Source organism: Megalops cyprinoides, chromosome 9, assembly GCF_013368585.1.
Source record: "Megalops cyprinoides isolate fMegCyp1 chromosome 9, fMegCyp1.pri, whole genome shotgun sequence".
NCBI classification, from domain to species: Eukaryota; Metazoa; Chordata; class Actinopteri; order Elopiformes; family Megalopidae; genus Megalops; species Megalops cyprinoides.
The window spans coordinates 23,882,502-23,896,252 of record NC_050591.1 but is presented as its reverse complement, the minus strand read 5'-3'; the positions used below and the strand labels follow the sequence as shown (position 1 = coordinate 23,896,252).

At 44.7% G+C, this 13,751-nt stretch overlaps 1 protein-coding gene across 1 annotated transcript; it reads left to right on the top strand.

Annotated features, from left to right (window-relative positions):
- Positions 1-380: 380 nt before the first annotated feature.
- Positions 381-13,526, top strand: farsb (phenylalanyl-tRNA synthetase subunit beta). Its single transcript, XM_036536740.1, has 17 exons — positions 381-494; positions 1,419-1,474; positions 1,596-1,750; positions 2,212-2,284; positions 2,714-2,829; positions 3,209-3,359; positions 3,819-3,927; positions 4,086-4,156; positions 4,264-4,325; positions 4,430-4,481; positions 4,760-4,821; positions 5,999-6,206; positions 6,435-6,515; positions 6,909-7,001; positions 7,390-7,507; positions 7,642-7,794; positions 12,774-13,526. Exons 1-17 carry the CDS (start codon positions 437-439, stop codon positions 12,923-12,925), a joined length of 1,770 nt encoding a protein of 589 aa, XP_036392633.1. The 5' UTR covers positions 381-436; the 3' UTR covers positions 12,926-13,526.
- Positions 13,527-13,751: the final 225 nt, after the last annotated feature.

Below are 13,751 nucleotides of genomic sequence, written 5' to 3'. Positions count from 1 at the left end.
ATGCGCGTTTATTGGATCCAGAAATTATAAACTCGTCTTCCAAATATTTAATCTGCCACAAAGCAAGTGGGAACTTCAATGTGCAGCATTCGAGTCGCTTCAAATATAATAGAATTCATACTCACACAGGGCAACACAAAGTTAACTATGTCTGAAAGTCAGATAGCTATAGCAGTCTATTATATGCAGTCTATTAGCCACCTATCCAAAATGTAAAAGATTCTATTTTTATATAATTTTTATTTCTTGTGTCTTCGGGTTTGAAACAGAATCACGACGCTATATACCAGCGCAGTAACAGCTAACGCTGCCAACACACGTTGGCACTCTGTCTCTGACAGAATGGCATCAGGCTTTTTGTTGGTCACCTTCAGCCGGTTTGCTAGGGGTCCTTCAAGGATCAGAGGAAACCAGAAGAGTGAGAATAGCGGTGACCATGCCGACTGTCAGCGTCAAAAGGGATCTTCTGTTCCAAGCCTTGGGCAGAGAATATAGTAAGGATGATTTACTATTTATCCCAGTAACGTTAATCTATCAACAAATCAGACGCAGTCTGCGAACAGGATCCGAGCTGTCCTTTCTCTTGAATGAATGGGAATACAGCATTGATAACTTGCCTGCTAGCTAGCTAGTGAGGCTGTCGCCCGAGCTGACACATGAAGCAGCTAGATAGCTGCATGTTAAAAGTGTTGTTAACGATGTAAGGCTAGTGGTTATGGGTAGACAGCAGCAAATGCTGTAATTGTTAAGAAAATACTCGTTATATTCAGGGAGCAAGATAGCTAGTTTTACTCCGTCGCCACCAGGTGGTACATGCTGTTTCTCATCTATTGCATCATGTCTCTGTTAGCTAGCTAGCTAGCCGGCTACAAAAGGTAGTGACACTGGTTTATTTGTGACTTCATCGTGCTGTTCCGTGCTTCGCGCTGTACCTTAACGAAAATCTCTGAATTTTGACGATGACAAATGTCTTTTCCTTTGATCATACTCCTACTACGGGCAAAACTGGCAATCTTATTTTCGGTTTAGCTGATCACGTGACCGGGCACTGCAATGTGTCAAATACAGTACAGCTGTAGCAATGGTTAACATACACTATGTACAGCTGGGTGACGACTCTTGTTTCGCCGGTGGGAAATCAGCTCGGTGCTGTGTTTCAAAATGATATTCTATGATATTTGGGATTCAGACACGTCAATTTCTTGTAGTTTTGTTTAAATTAAAACTGCTGTGTATGGCTGATACTTTTCCCAGCCACTTTTCTGTTAATAGTGGGTCCACCACTTGTGAATTGAATCAATGAATGGTTAAATAAGTACACTACAGTGGATCTTTTCTACTGTAGAGAATAAAGTAAGGAAAAAAACTTTTTAAAACAAGGTATTAATGTCTTCTCTCTTTTTTTCCATCACTTTCAGCTGATGAAGAATTTGATGAACTGTGCTTTGAGTTTGGGCTGGAGCTGGATGAGATTGTGAGTGATTCTGTCCTTGAAGGGAGCTTTTACTTGGTCTCATATGCACAAAGCACTAGTCAGTAAGGCCATTGTGGTAGAGAGTGTCAAGGGTGTGTCTGCCTTCCTTATGCCCCTGCAGACCACAGAGAGAGACATCATCAGCCGTGAACAGGGGGATGTGAAGGCAGAGGGAGCCTCTGATGTCATCCTGTATAAGATCGATGTGCCGGCCAACCGTTACGACCTGCTATGCCTGGAAGGACTGGTCAGGGGACTGCAGGTCTTCAAGGAGAGGTATTGAAATGGTCAATTTTCACATGGTGGAGTTTTCAACCTCATTGTTGTATCAAAATGTGTCACCCCCTTCAATGTGTCCTTGATTATAATTCCATCATAAATCACTTTATTTTAGTTTTTAGGTTTGTTTAACATTAACCTGTAATTTCTAAGAGATTTTGCACAATCATAACTCAAGTAATGGACAAAACGGTGTCATTTAATGGCAAGGGTAATTCCATTGTTTAGAAGGGATTTCTCATAAAGTTTCCATTAAACTGGTGACCAACATACAGTTGTACACATAGGGTGCAAAGTTGGCTTCTATTCAAATGATGAGCTCAAACTAACAATAAAGAATTGAAATAGAGCAAATAGGGCAAGGGGGTTGAGCCGACTAGGGATGCCCGGCCATGTTTTATTACAATCTAAACTATCACATTGCTAGCGGAACTCATGTCCTGGGTGTATTTTGTCAGGATGGAGGCACCCAGGTACAAACGTGTGAGTCCATCCAGCGGGGAGCCCCAGAGGCTGATCATCACAGAGGAGGTGAGCTGGAAAATCTGCAAGAAATCTCATACACTGTAAACGCACATTACTCTAGATTTCAGAGTAAAACCTGATCTGGTCAGTTCGCTCCACTAACTGTTCGTCTCATAAAGCCCTACTGGAATATCCATTTCACGAGACTGTTCTTAACAAGGCAACTTCATAAATATACCCATTGAAACTAGGAAGAAAGACCAAGGCGGTAACAGACTGGCAGTATATGCTATGAGGACTTATGGAGGCCAGTATAAGACATATACAGTATATCACTATATTGCTGCTAAATTAGAGATTTTGTTGTTCTGGGGCTGTGATGGTGAATGCGAAGCCCAAAATGAGTTGTGAAGGCTTGATTGGCATTCTGTTTGTACTGTTTGAATTTGTTAACTGTCCCCATTGATACTAACACTCCTCACCCTCATTCTGCAGACAGCGGCAGTGCGTCCACATGCGGTGGCTGCAGTCCTGCGCAACATCACCTTCACTCAGGAGCACTACGAAAGCTTCATTGAGCTGCAGGAGAAGCTGCATCAGAATGTCTGCAGGTCAGTCACAGAGACCAGACACAGGCACAGACCCACACACACACACACACACACACACATGCACACCACCACACAACACATGACCACCAGATAGCCACATGGTCTAAGGACTTCACCAGTAGGGGCACATGATCAAGTCATGTAAAATTTAATTATGGCAGTAGCAATGGAATTTGTGGTACAGTCATGCTTGTGATTGTGAACATTTGTGCAGGATCAGGTCAGGTTATTAATTCAGTCCAGCTGAAGCATCTGTTAGTTGTGAAATACACACTGAGTTCTTAGCAGAATAACCTTTCAGCCTGTGCTACTGATCATGTAATTATATGTGCAAGGCTCATGAACACAGCATGGGTGTCTCACAATGCACTGCATGCAGGAAAAGGACGCTGGTGGCCATCGGCACTCATGACCTGGACACAATCTCTGGTCCCTTCACCTACACGGCCAAACCCCCTGGTGACATCCGCTTCAAGCCTCTGAACCAGACGAAGGAGTACACGGCCACAGAGCTCATGAGCCTGTACAAGGTCAGTCTGCATCAATAGTAATGACGCAGCGCACAGTGCAGGGGACACAGCTGACTAGCTTAGCCCTCTGATCGGAGATAAGCATTTAGTGTGTTTATTTAGTCCTAAACAATGCAGAAAACCAAACTGATCGTTCAGTGTCTTCAGGAATTCTGCTATAAGTAATCTGGCAGTCCATGATAGATGACATTTGTTGTGGGACTCATTGTAAGAACTTGCTGACACAATTTAAAGGTGATTACAATGTTGGCTATTACCTCACATTATGACATTTGACAAGAGATGTGACACAATGCAAAGTTTCAGAACATAATGCAGCAAAACATGTTAATGTTGTAATGTCCGAACATGGGTTCAGTAGGTTGGAATGTGGTTGGAAGTGGTGGGAGATGTTCTAATTTTAGAGCTCTGATGTAGAAAATGGCAGTGTTTATATAATCTTGGATGAATTCCTTTTAGAATGACAGTCATTTACGACATTACCTTCACATTATTGAGGACAAGCCAGTGTACCCCGTCATCTACGACAGCAATGGCATTGTGCTGTCTATGCCTCCCATTATCAATGGTGAGTTGTGCTGTTCGGGCATCTTGCTCACGTCACGTTACCTGCTGAAATTTGGTTACACGTTTTGAGTTTATTAAAAAATATCAATCCGTAAAATTGTAAATGAGTAGAAAATACTCACCTTTGTTTTAATCACACATTTTTATTTTTTGGTACAGGGGACCATTCTAAAATCTCCTTGAACACAAAAAACGTTTTCATTGAGTGTACAGCCACTGATCTTACAAAGGTATGACAGTAAAACGTAAAAGGGTAATACTTATTAAATACCCATAAGTATGATGGCTGTTTGAAGCTAAAATAGGTGTCACTTGTGTATGTTTTTTTTCCATTCAGGCAAAAATAGTTCTGGACATGATCGTCACGATGTTCAGTGAATACTGTGAAGAGCCATTCACGTGAGTCAGAAGACTAAACTAGAGAGTGACAGTTTTTTTTTGTTCTGTTCTTTTACATTCTGTTCCTGGCATTTTAAATCTGAACTCTGAAATCCTTCTCTCAGGGTGGAGGAGGCTGAAGTTGTCTATCCTGATGGAAGAGTCTGCAAGTACCCAGTGCGTGTGCAACCCTTACCAGAGCTAGCAGCCAGTCTAGTCTATGACTGTGACCTTATCAGGCCACATATATCAAGCAGATATAGCCTCTATTGTTTGAATCCCATAAGTCTACCCTCCTAAGCTGTAAAAGCCCAGGCACTGAACAGAGACTGCAGAGAAAACTGGTGCTCCCATTTTACTAATTGTTTTCAACTTGCATTCAATTGTGGTTTTGGATTGGAATGGCGGCTATTCAGAAATGGGCACAACAGGATTTTTTTTTGTCTTTGCCCCAGGAACTGGCATACAGGAAGGAGATGCTGAGTGGAGATTTTATCAACCAAAAAGTTGGCATCAAGTAAGTGGGGCTTCATATCCGTTCCTGTAAGCCCCCCCTCCTTTAATCCAGACACCGCAGACGTTTACATTGAACCTTCCAACAGGCACAGACCCTACAGCCTGTGGCTTTTCCCTCAGTGGAAATGTCGTTCCGGCACTGCACACAGCGTCATTTCTTCATCACAGTAATTACCCTGTTAGTTGCCAAGGACCGAAATCGACTGTTTTGTCCCTACTCGCGGCAGCCCTCTCTGGGACTTGATTTCAGCTGACTGGTATCAACCCATTAATTGATTAGCCTAAAGGAATCCTGTTCCATTTACATGTGGTGTGTTTGGCATAGTTGGGGGAAGGGTGGTGTTTCCATGGTTCTGTTAGCAGTGCATCCTCCATGCTGGAGTGCTCAGACATTTGAAACAGCACTGAGCTCAGTGAGATAGATGGGACAGAAACAGTGACAATGACCCTGCAAAGAAACTGCCATTTTTTTTACATACCAGCTGCACTTATAGCTATTTTTCAGTTGGAAATTATTATTTATATCGTAGACAACCTAATTCTTGGCAACTTACACGGTTGATATAGTGAAATGTTAATTAATTTTTACAGCTGGCTATTTACTGGAATCAAATCAGGTAAAGTGCTTTGCTCGAGGGTACGACCGAAGTACCTTACTTGGCAACGGAACCCACAGCATTAGGAATAAATGGTATTAAAATACAGCCCAATCTATCCTGTTGATTTGTTCCCCTCTTAATCATCAAATTGCTGTCAGTTCAAGCCAGGACACTTTGGATCAGAAACAATTTTAATCCCTTCTGCACACACACACACACGCGCGCACACACGCATGCATTGGTTTCAGCTTCAACTGTTACATTACATTACATTGCATTATTGGCATTTAGCAGACGCTCTTATCCAGAGTGACTTAGAGAGGTTACAGTTTTTTTACGTGGTACCCATTTATACAGCTGGATATTTACTAGGGCAATTCTGGGTTAAGTACCTTGCCCAAGGGTGCAATAGCAGTGCCCCAGTGGGGAATTCAACTGGTAACATTTCAGTTATGAGTCTTGCTTCTTACCACTATGCTACACTGCTGAAGAACAGTTCCTGGACTGGAGTGAAGCCTTCAGTGGTGGGAGGTTGAGGAAGACCCCCGCTGATGTGTCTCGCCCTCTGTCCCTCCTCAGTGAGTCGGCGGACCGCATCGCCCAGCTCCTCACTCGGATGTGCCTGCGCTCTGAGGTGGTCGGGGAAGACGGCCAGATCGAGGTGGAGCTCCCGCCAACGCGCTCCGATGTCATCCATGCCTGTGACATCATGGAGGACGCCGCCATTGCCTACGGGTTCAACAACATCGTCCGCACCACCCCGCGTACCTACACTGTTGCCAACCAGGTGAGAGCCATAACCTCTTAGATTTTTGTCTGTTCTTAACTTCTTAAACATTGTTGATGTGAGTTAGCGGCTGCTTGCTGGAAGGTTCATTGAGGTTTTGAAAACCTCATTATAAAGTTAATATTATTAGCTGTATTTCTTAAAAAAAAAAAAAAGTAATGGTGATAATGATAGTGACACTGTATCTGACTGGTGTCTGTGTGTTTGTCTATACATGTGTGAACATAGCTCCCCCTGAACAAGCTGACAGAGCTTCTGAGGCATGACATTGCAGCTGCTGGCTTCACTGAGGCCCTCACATTTGCCCTGGTAAGGACCCCTCACATCATCCACATTAGTACAGAGCACACAGGCAGAGACACAGAAATATGTATGCCAGTTAATTTGTTCTCAACCTGTGGCTAGGTGTAGCACATATAGTGCTCCCCATTTGAAATGCAAAGGAAAATAATGCCTTCCTAAAGCAGTAGAAATGGAGAGAGGTATGATGTATGATAACCAGGTATGATGATTTAACAACATCAACTTCTTTCATGCTTACATAACAGTATTGGTTGCATAACAAATTTACTATGATACACTATACTTTACTACATAGTGAGTTTAGTGACTCAGATTTTGCTGAGTGACTCGAAAACCACGGATCTATTTAAATTTGAGTGATAAGGTCAAGTGCTGAACACACAGATGCTATCTCCACAGTGCTCCCAGGAGGACATCGCTGATAAACTGGGGAAGAACATTGCAGAAACAAGAGCCGTGCACATAGCCAACCCCAAAACAGCCGAGTTCCAGGTGGGCTAATTTTACCTCAATTTATGTTTGTTTAAAAAAACTGACAGTTTTTTTGTTATCGCTACTGAAATGTAATGCCATTCATGCAGCTTCAACAACTGGCCTCATACAGCATGCTGTTGGCCCGATGGCCTCAACCCTTTTCTGTATATTTAAGTATTTAAATAATCAAAAGCCTGGTTTTCTCCCAGTTTTCTTTATTTATCTTTTTTTGTTCTTTTTCTTATTTTCTCTGTCTTCACTAGGAGAGCTAATTTTGAATTATTCAAAGGTTTATATCACTGACATATTGTCACTGCTTCTTTACATTTCTCCACTAGAGGGCGACATGTATCTGCCTTTAACAGAGGCGTCGCATAATCAGTGCAGTAACTCTCTCTCTCCACAGGTGGCACGCACCACCCTACTTCCAGGTGTGCTGAAAACAGTGGCTGCCAACAGGAAGATGCCTCTACCACTGAAGCTGTTTGAGATCTCTGACGTGGTGCTGAAGGACGATACGAAAGGTGTGAATGCTCCTTAATTCTGTTTTTCTTTTACTGAGTCCTGCATCCTGTCCTCCCTCAAGCTGTTAAAGATAATGTACGTAGATATCCTCCTCTTTGATTCTCATTCCTTTACCCTCATCCTTTGTCCTCAGACGTGGGCGCCAAGAACAACCGGCGCCTGTGTGCCATCTACTACAACAAGAGCCCCGGGTTTGAGGTGATTCATGGCCTGCTGGACCGAGTGATGCAGCTGCTGGAAGTGAAGCCGGGCAAAGGGGAGGGGTACCACATCCAGGCGGCTGAAGGTAAGATCTGCAGCAGCCGTATGACACAGCCATCAGGGATGTGACTCTGTGAGGAGTTAGCATGCAAATCTAAAGAGGGAAATTGGCTTGTGAAAATACAGAAGTACGAGTTACTTTTTGACTAGTCCATGTCTACTGCATACGCTGGTACCCTACTTTTTAATACAGTATACATTACAGTTTGCTGCATAGACGCTCCTATCAAGAGTGACATATATGGTTTATACTTTTTTACAGGATATTTAGACTACTCGGGTTAACTGCTGTGTAAGGGTAAGGGTACAACAGCCTACCTAGAGCTCAAACCAGGAACCCTTGGGTTACAAGACTGAATAATTAACCAATGCACCACATTAGTGCCATGTACACCACATTGATGGTACAGTCACTATTACTTAACTAGAACTTAAATGAAAGACTGTCCTTTTAGAGGCTTTTTGAAACAATCGGTCTGTATATCATTTCGACCTGATCATTTTTTCCTTGGTTGCTTAAACAGTTTGTTGAGGAGTTCAGTCTATGGATTAAAAAAACATTCTGGTATTGTCACACACTGAAGTGGAAGTGAGAGAGAGAAAAGAACAGATTGTGTTGTTTAGTAGTGCAAGTTCTCAGATTTGTCAGTTCTCTAATTAATACCTTCTTGAATGATCATATGTTGTAAGCTACATTTCCTGTAAGTTGCGTGAGAGGTTAAAAATCATGTAAACTGCTATGGACATAGTAAATAGTAAATAGTACTGTTAACAGTGATTTGGGATTTAGAATAAATGTACTAAAAGAAAAATATGCCACATTAAATAAGATATTTTTATGGTGATACTTAGTTGCACATGTTTAGTGCGCTCAGTCACTGTTTTTTGCTTGCCTCTTCATTTTTTTGTGGTTTCCTGGAAACATACACTGTACTGTACTAAGAGTAGTTCTGTGGGAACAGGTCAATAAATCTAAGTGTATCTGTTACTCATTACTCATTTAAGCTTCATTCATAGTAATATATTTGTGTCAGTCACATGCTTATGCTGTTTTGACTACTTTGTGCTTGCAACACATTTTCAGTGTTGAAATGGGTCATAGGGATTATAGGTTGGGAAGGACAATATCAGCGTGACTAATCAGTCATGCTTAAATAATGAGTTACCATGCACCGTGTGGATGGTCCATTTAAGCAGTAGAGCTCAGTATGTCATGTGCTTGTGTATAAATGAGTGGTTTCACAAATTACACATTCACATTAATCAAATGCCTGGTATGAATCCTTTTGATATCACATGTATTTTTTTTTATTTTATTTTATGTTTACGTGTACTTTTCTGTGCTGGGAAATACACACATACACACACATATACACACACACACACACACACACACACACATGCACAAAGGAGAATGGTGTGTGTGTGTGTGTGTGTGTGTGTGTGTTGGGGAGGTGCTATAGGGGAGAGTGGGCTAAGGTGGTGCATTGAATTTGCTGCAGTGTTAAGATTCATCTTTCCAAGGTCACGGGGGGGGGGGGCGGGCGGGTACGACAAGCTGCTGGCTTCTCTGGCTGCGTTCTGCCCGGTCCATTAGCGCAATCGATGGGCTCAACTTCCCAGAGAGAGAAGCACCGAGGTGCAGCTTCCTGCAGCCTCCCGCCCTCCCTCCCGCCCCCGCGGAGACACAGAGCAGCGCGCAGTGTGGGCGCACGCCGACGCTTCGGACCCGTCCGAGGGAAGCGCGCACGGTCATAACTGCCTGAATTATTACTGCTCTGGGATCCTGATTTACTCGGCTCTCTTTCCGCCATCACCGCCGGTCTAAAGGGGGGCATAGGGATATGTGTAAACCGTGGGTAGATGCGTCGCCTGTCTCAGCCAGCCAGACTGGAGCGGGAGCGCGGTGAGGCTGTAAATTAAAAAAAAAAAAAAAAAAAAGAACAGCGGGCATGCTGGGAGTCTGGCGACACCCGCAGGGGTTATGGCGGACGCGATGCTGAGTACGTGCCAGGAGTCAGGATGTGAGTCATGCCTGCCGCGGTGCGTTCGGTCTAAACGGAAGAGACAGGAGCCGAGCCCTGGACTCACAGGCTCACTGTGGGTACAGTGTCAGCGCTGCCTGGCAGGTCGATAGATGGCGCATGGGCAGGTTTAGTTTTTTTAATATCTGCATATATCCCTATGGACGTATACATATGCATTCCCTGCCCAGGCATGCTGCTGCAGTGTATAAACACCCATCTGTGGCTCTGGGTGTCGACAGAAGGGAATAAGGGGAGGGAATAGGAGGAAATTACCTGTCCAGACCTGATTTTGTCCACAAACACACCTCTGTCCCTAGAGCCAGAGGGTGGGTCCTTGGGGGGGGTGGTGTTTACCGAGGAAATGTCATCAACATTTCCACCATGTGTCTGGGCGGGTGGGGCCATCAGACCATTACAGGGTGATCTTTGGGTGCCCTGCAGCACTGTGTCTAACATTTGGGTGAAATTGCAATGTTCCCTTCCCTGAGCCTCTCCAGACGATGTAAGCTGAGCAGCTTTTAGAGAAGGGGGGGGGTGGTCATCTGAGTGACAGGAAGTGCAACGTGCAGCGGCAGCAGCTGTCAGCGGTCAGGTGGGAGCGTGATTCTGGGGGGCGGGGGGGCGAGCGTGGAGGCAGGTCGCGTCCCCCTGTGGTAACAGCGTGACGACGGGGGTGAGATGCTATCTGCAGGGGTGCCCCGGGACACACCGCTGCGCCAGGAGAGCGCCACGCGGGAGATCTGAAGGCAGATGCCGTCAGAAACAGATGCACTTTCATCTCCCTGTTAATAACTGTGTCAAATCCCCTAATTACAGGGGAAGCCAGGGCTTTGCCGCTTCGATCGGTGCACCCCGCTTTTTAAAGCGGCCCTGCTGCAAATGAACGGGAGTGAGTCCCAGCAGCCTGAAACCATATATAATATGATGTAATGGACTCTCATTAGCTGGCCTGTGGAAGTGGTCCTCTTTGGATTGATCGGGTCAGTAAGTACATCTCCGCTGATTGCCAGTGATCACTCTGACGGAGGGGTTGGGGCTTGTCTTCTCTATGCTTATGCTGTCATCATCAAGTTGTCACACTGTGCTTCTGCGGCCCGCTTTGGCGGATGAAATGTGGAATTCCATTTCTAAAAGCTTTCCCCTGCCCGAGCCCTCATTCATAATAATGAAGGTGGGGGAGGCGTGGCGGAGGTGGTGAGTGCTTGCGTCTGATAGGGAGGCAGAGTGAGAGAGTAAGCTGGCAGAGTAGAACAGGGCTACTCTTTAAATCTTAAAGACAGCGCTCACTGCTTTCCCATTCAGCTCTGAGCTGCTGCTTCAGAGGCCTCTGCACCTCTGTACCCCTCCAAAAGTGTAACTGCCAGAACTGGCAACAGATGGGGCTTTCGCACATGTGGGGTGGTTCCACCCCCCGGCTCATTCTAAAGAGAAGGTGTGAAACAGAATCAGGTGTTTTTGTGTTGATTGGGACTATGTGACGCTGTGCGGGGGAACAGACTAGTCTGTGTGCGTCATTGGGGATCTGACATACTTTCCCTAGCGTAATTGTGAACTTTGCTCGCCTTTGATGATATTGTTGACTCAGTTCTGTCATCTGAGCTACCCGTATCTCTGTGTCATTCCCCTGATAATTGTCAGGCTTCTTGTTTTACAGCTGCCAGTGTTCCAGCAGAAGGGGCAAACACACACACGCACGCACACTCATGATCCTACTTGACCACACTTCCACAGCATTGCCCTGGCTTTCTCCATTTATATCATAAATTTATGTATCAGATATTTATATTAATTAGTAAGTTATCACAATGTCATTTTACACATTTTATTAATTGTTTAATTCCTGATTACTTTTAAAACATCCAGAATATATTAGTAAAAATTGTAGCAATTACTATTTTTTCCTGCACAAAATGCCATGTTTTGTTCTACAATCCTGACTGTAGTGCATTATTATTGGGGATACTGATGGAGAAATGGGGTCTTCCTGCTAACTGTGGAGCCCCACAGATGATGCCAGTCATGCCACGCTGAATGGGAAAGTCCATGCTCACACTGATCTGTTTTAGTGAGACAAGAACTGAACTGAACCCCAAGTGCGTGCAAAGAGGCCATATATGAAAGAACTCATGAGATTTTGTGTTTTAGAAAAAGGTACACGGAATCTAAAATATTCGCTTCAAGTTTACCTGCATTCAATTTTAAGGAAACTGCGGGAAGACAGGGGAAACCACCCCCCTTCCCACCAAGAATGCAGAATGTAATTACCGAGTCTGCTCCCCGCACATGGGGGCTTTGATGCTTAGTTGGGCTTAAAACGTGCTGAAGAGGGGGGTGCTTTAGTAGATTAAGGAACAAAAGCATCCCTTGACTGTCATCAAAGTGAATCCTCTCCGGGCTCGTCCCGACACTGTGGCAGGGTTAGTACTTTTTCTTCGGGGGAACAAACTCAAGGGTATTCTTTAACTCGTCTGAGCCCCCGGAGTCTCTCTGAAATGAAAAGCTCGGCCCCGCCGCCCCGTCCGCCTGCACACTCCTCCTTTTGTTGTTTGTTTTTGTATTGGTGGCATCAGACGTGCTATTTATGACCGAGAGAGAACTCATTCACTTCTGAGCCCCCCCCCGGGAAAGGGAATGACTTTAGGACAGGCCCTTAAGGGCTATACTCCCAATGACACAAACAAACAAAAAAACCGGGTCAGAGACTGAACATCTTTACCCTCATTGTGTTAGATCTTTCAGGCAGCGATTATGGAGACAAGCTGATTAAACGGTTAGCTTTGAAAACTCCTTAAAAAAAAAAAAAAAGAAGCATCCAACAAAATTCTGTTTGTCTTTGTTACTTCTAAAACTGGAAATTGTTGTGACCGAACCTTTATGAACAGCAGTGTGTTGCTTTCATATGGTGAAAGGGCCTTATTTTATGAAAACATCTCATTTTATTCTCATCATTTGTGTCTTTTTCTCATCTCTCTTGCAGATTCCACTTTTTTCCCAGGGCGCTGTGCTGAGATATTTGCGTACGGGAAGAGCATTGGACACCTCGGGGTCCTTCACCCGGATATCATCAACCGCTTTGAGCTCAACATGCCCTGCTCCGCCCTGGACATCGACATCGAGCCCTTCCTGTGAGCCACGCCCACGGCAGCACCTGTCACCACTCATTACGGACTCATCTGGGCCCCTTCGACTCATTCCAGCTCCGCCCACTGCAGAACCCGGTTCAGAGAGCATTGCAGCTCAGCTCAGACCATACATGGCACATTGCATCCTCACTGTCCCACATTTTGTCTCCACTTTGCCACCCACGGCCCTCTGTAAACAAAGTCTTTAAGTCTCGCATCAATATTTCAGCAGAAGTCAGAGTGGTGAGATCAGCTTTCCTCCTTTCAGTGCCCAGACAGCTCTGCACGCCTACTGCTCTGTCCAGACACCTCAGACCATGTGACCCAGCAGAACTGTCGTCACTGCTGGTCTGTGAAGAACTCTGTCCTCTGGAGTAGAGTTGTTTGGTTTATAGTCCAGTTGGGTCATCTAGACCGCAAATTAAATTTGTAGCCCAGTTAGTGTCATGCTCCATATCTCAGTATGATAAATATACAGGACAAATGAGGGATCGCTTTGACAGATGGTGATGTCAAATGCACATGATCAATAAGCCTGTTTATTTATATGGCTGTGTTTTAAGTTACTGTAACAATCTTCACGTGAATAAAAACCAATATAAAAAGTGTCGGCCTAAATAATTCTCTCCATTTCTGCCTTCTTGTTTTCTCATCCTAATTAAGAGCTCATTGATTCCGCAGTTCTGCTCATCGTTGCCCGAGTAAATTTAACCTCACCAGGCATCGTCATGGCAACAAGCCCAGGGGCACGCTGGGACAGAAGTCAGTCTTGTCCCTCTTGTGTCACTCAGTGTACTGCAGCTGGTGTGATGTGCCGTGTCACAGGGACTGAA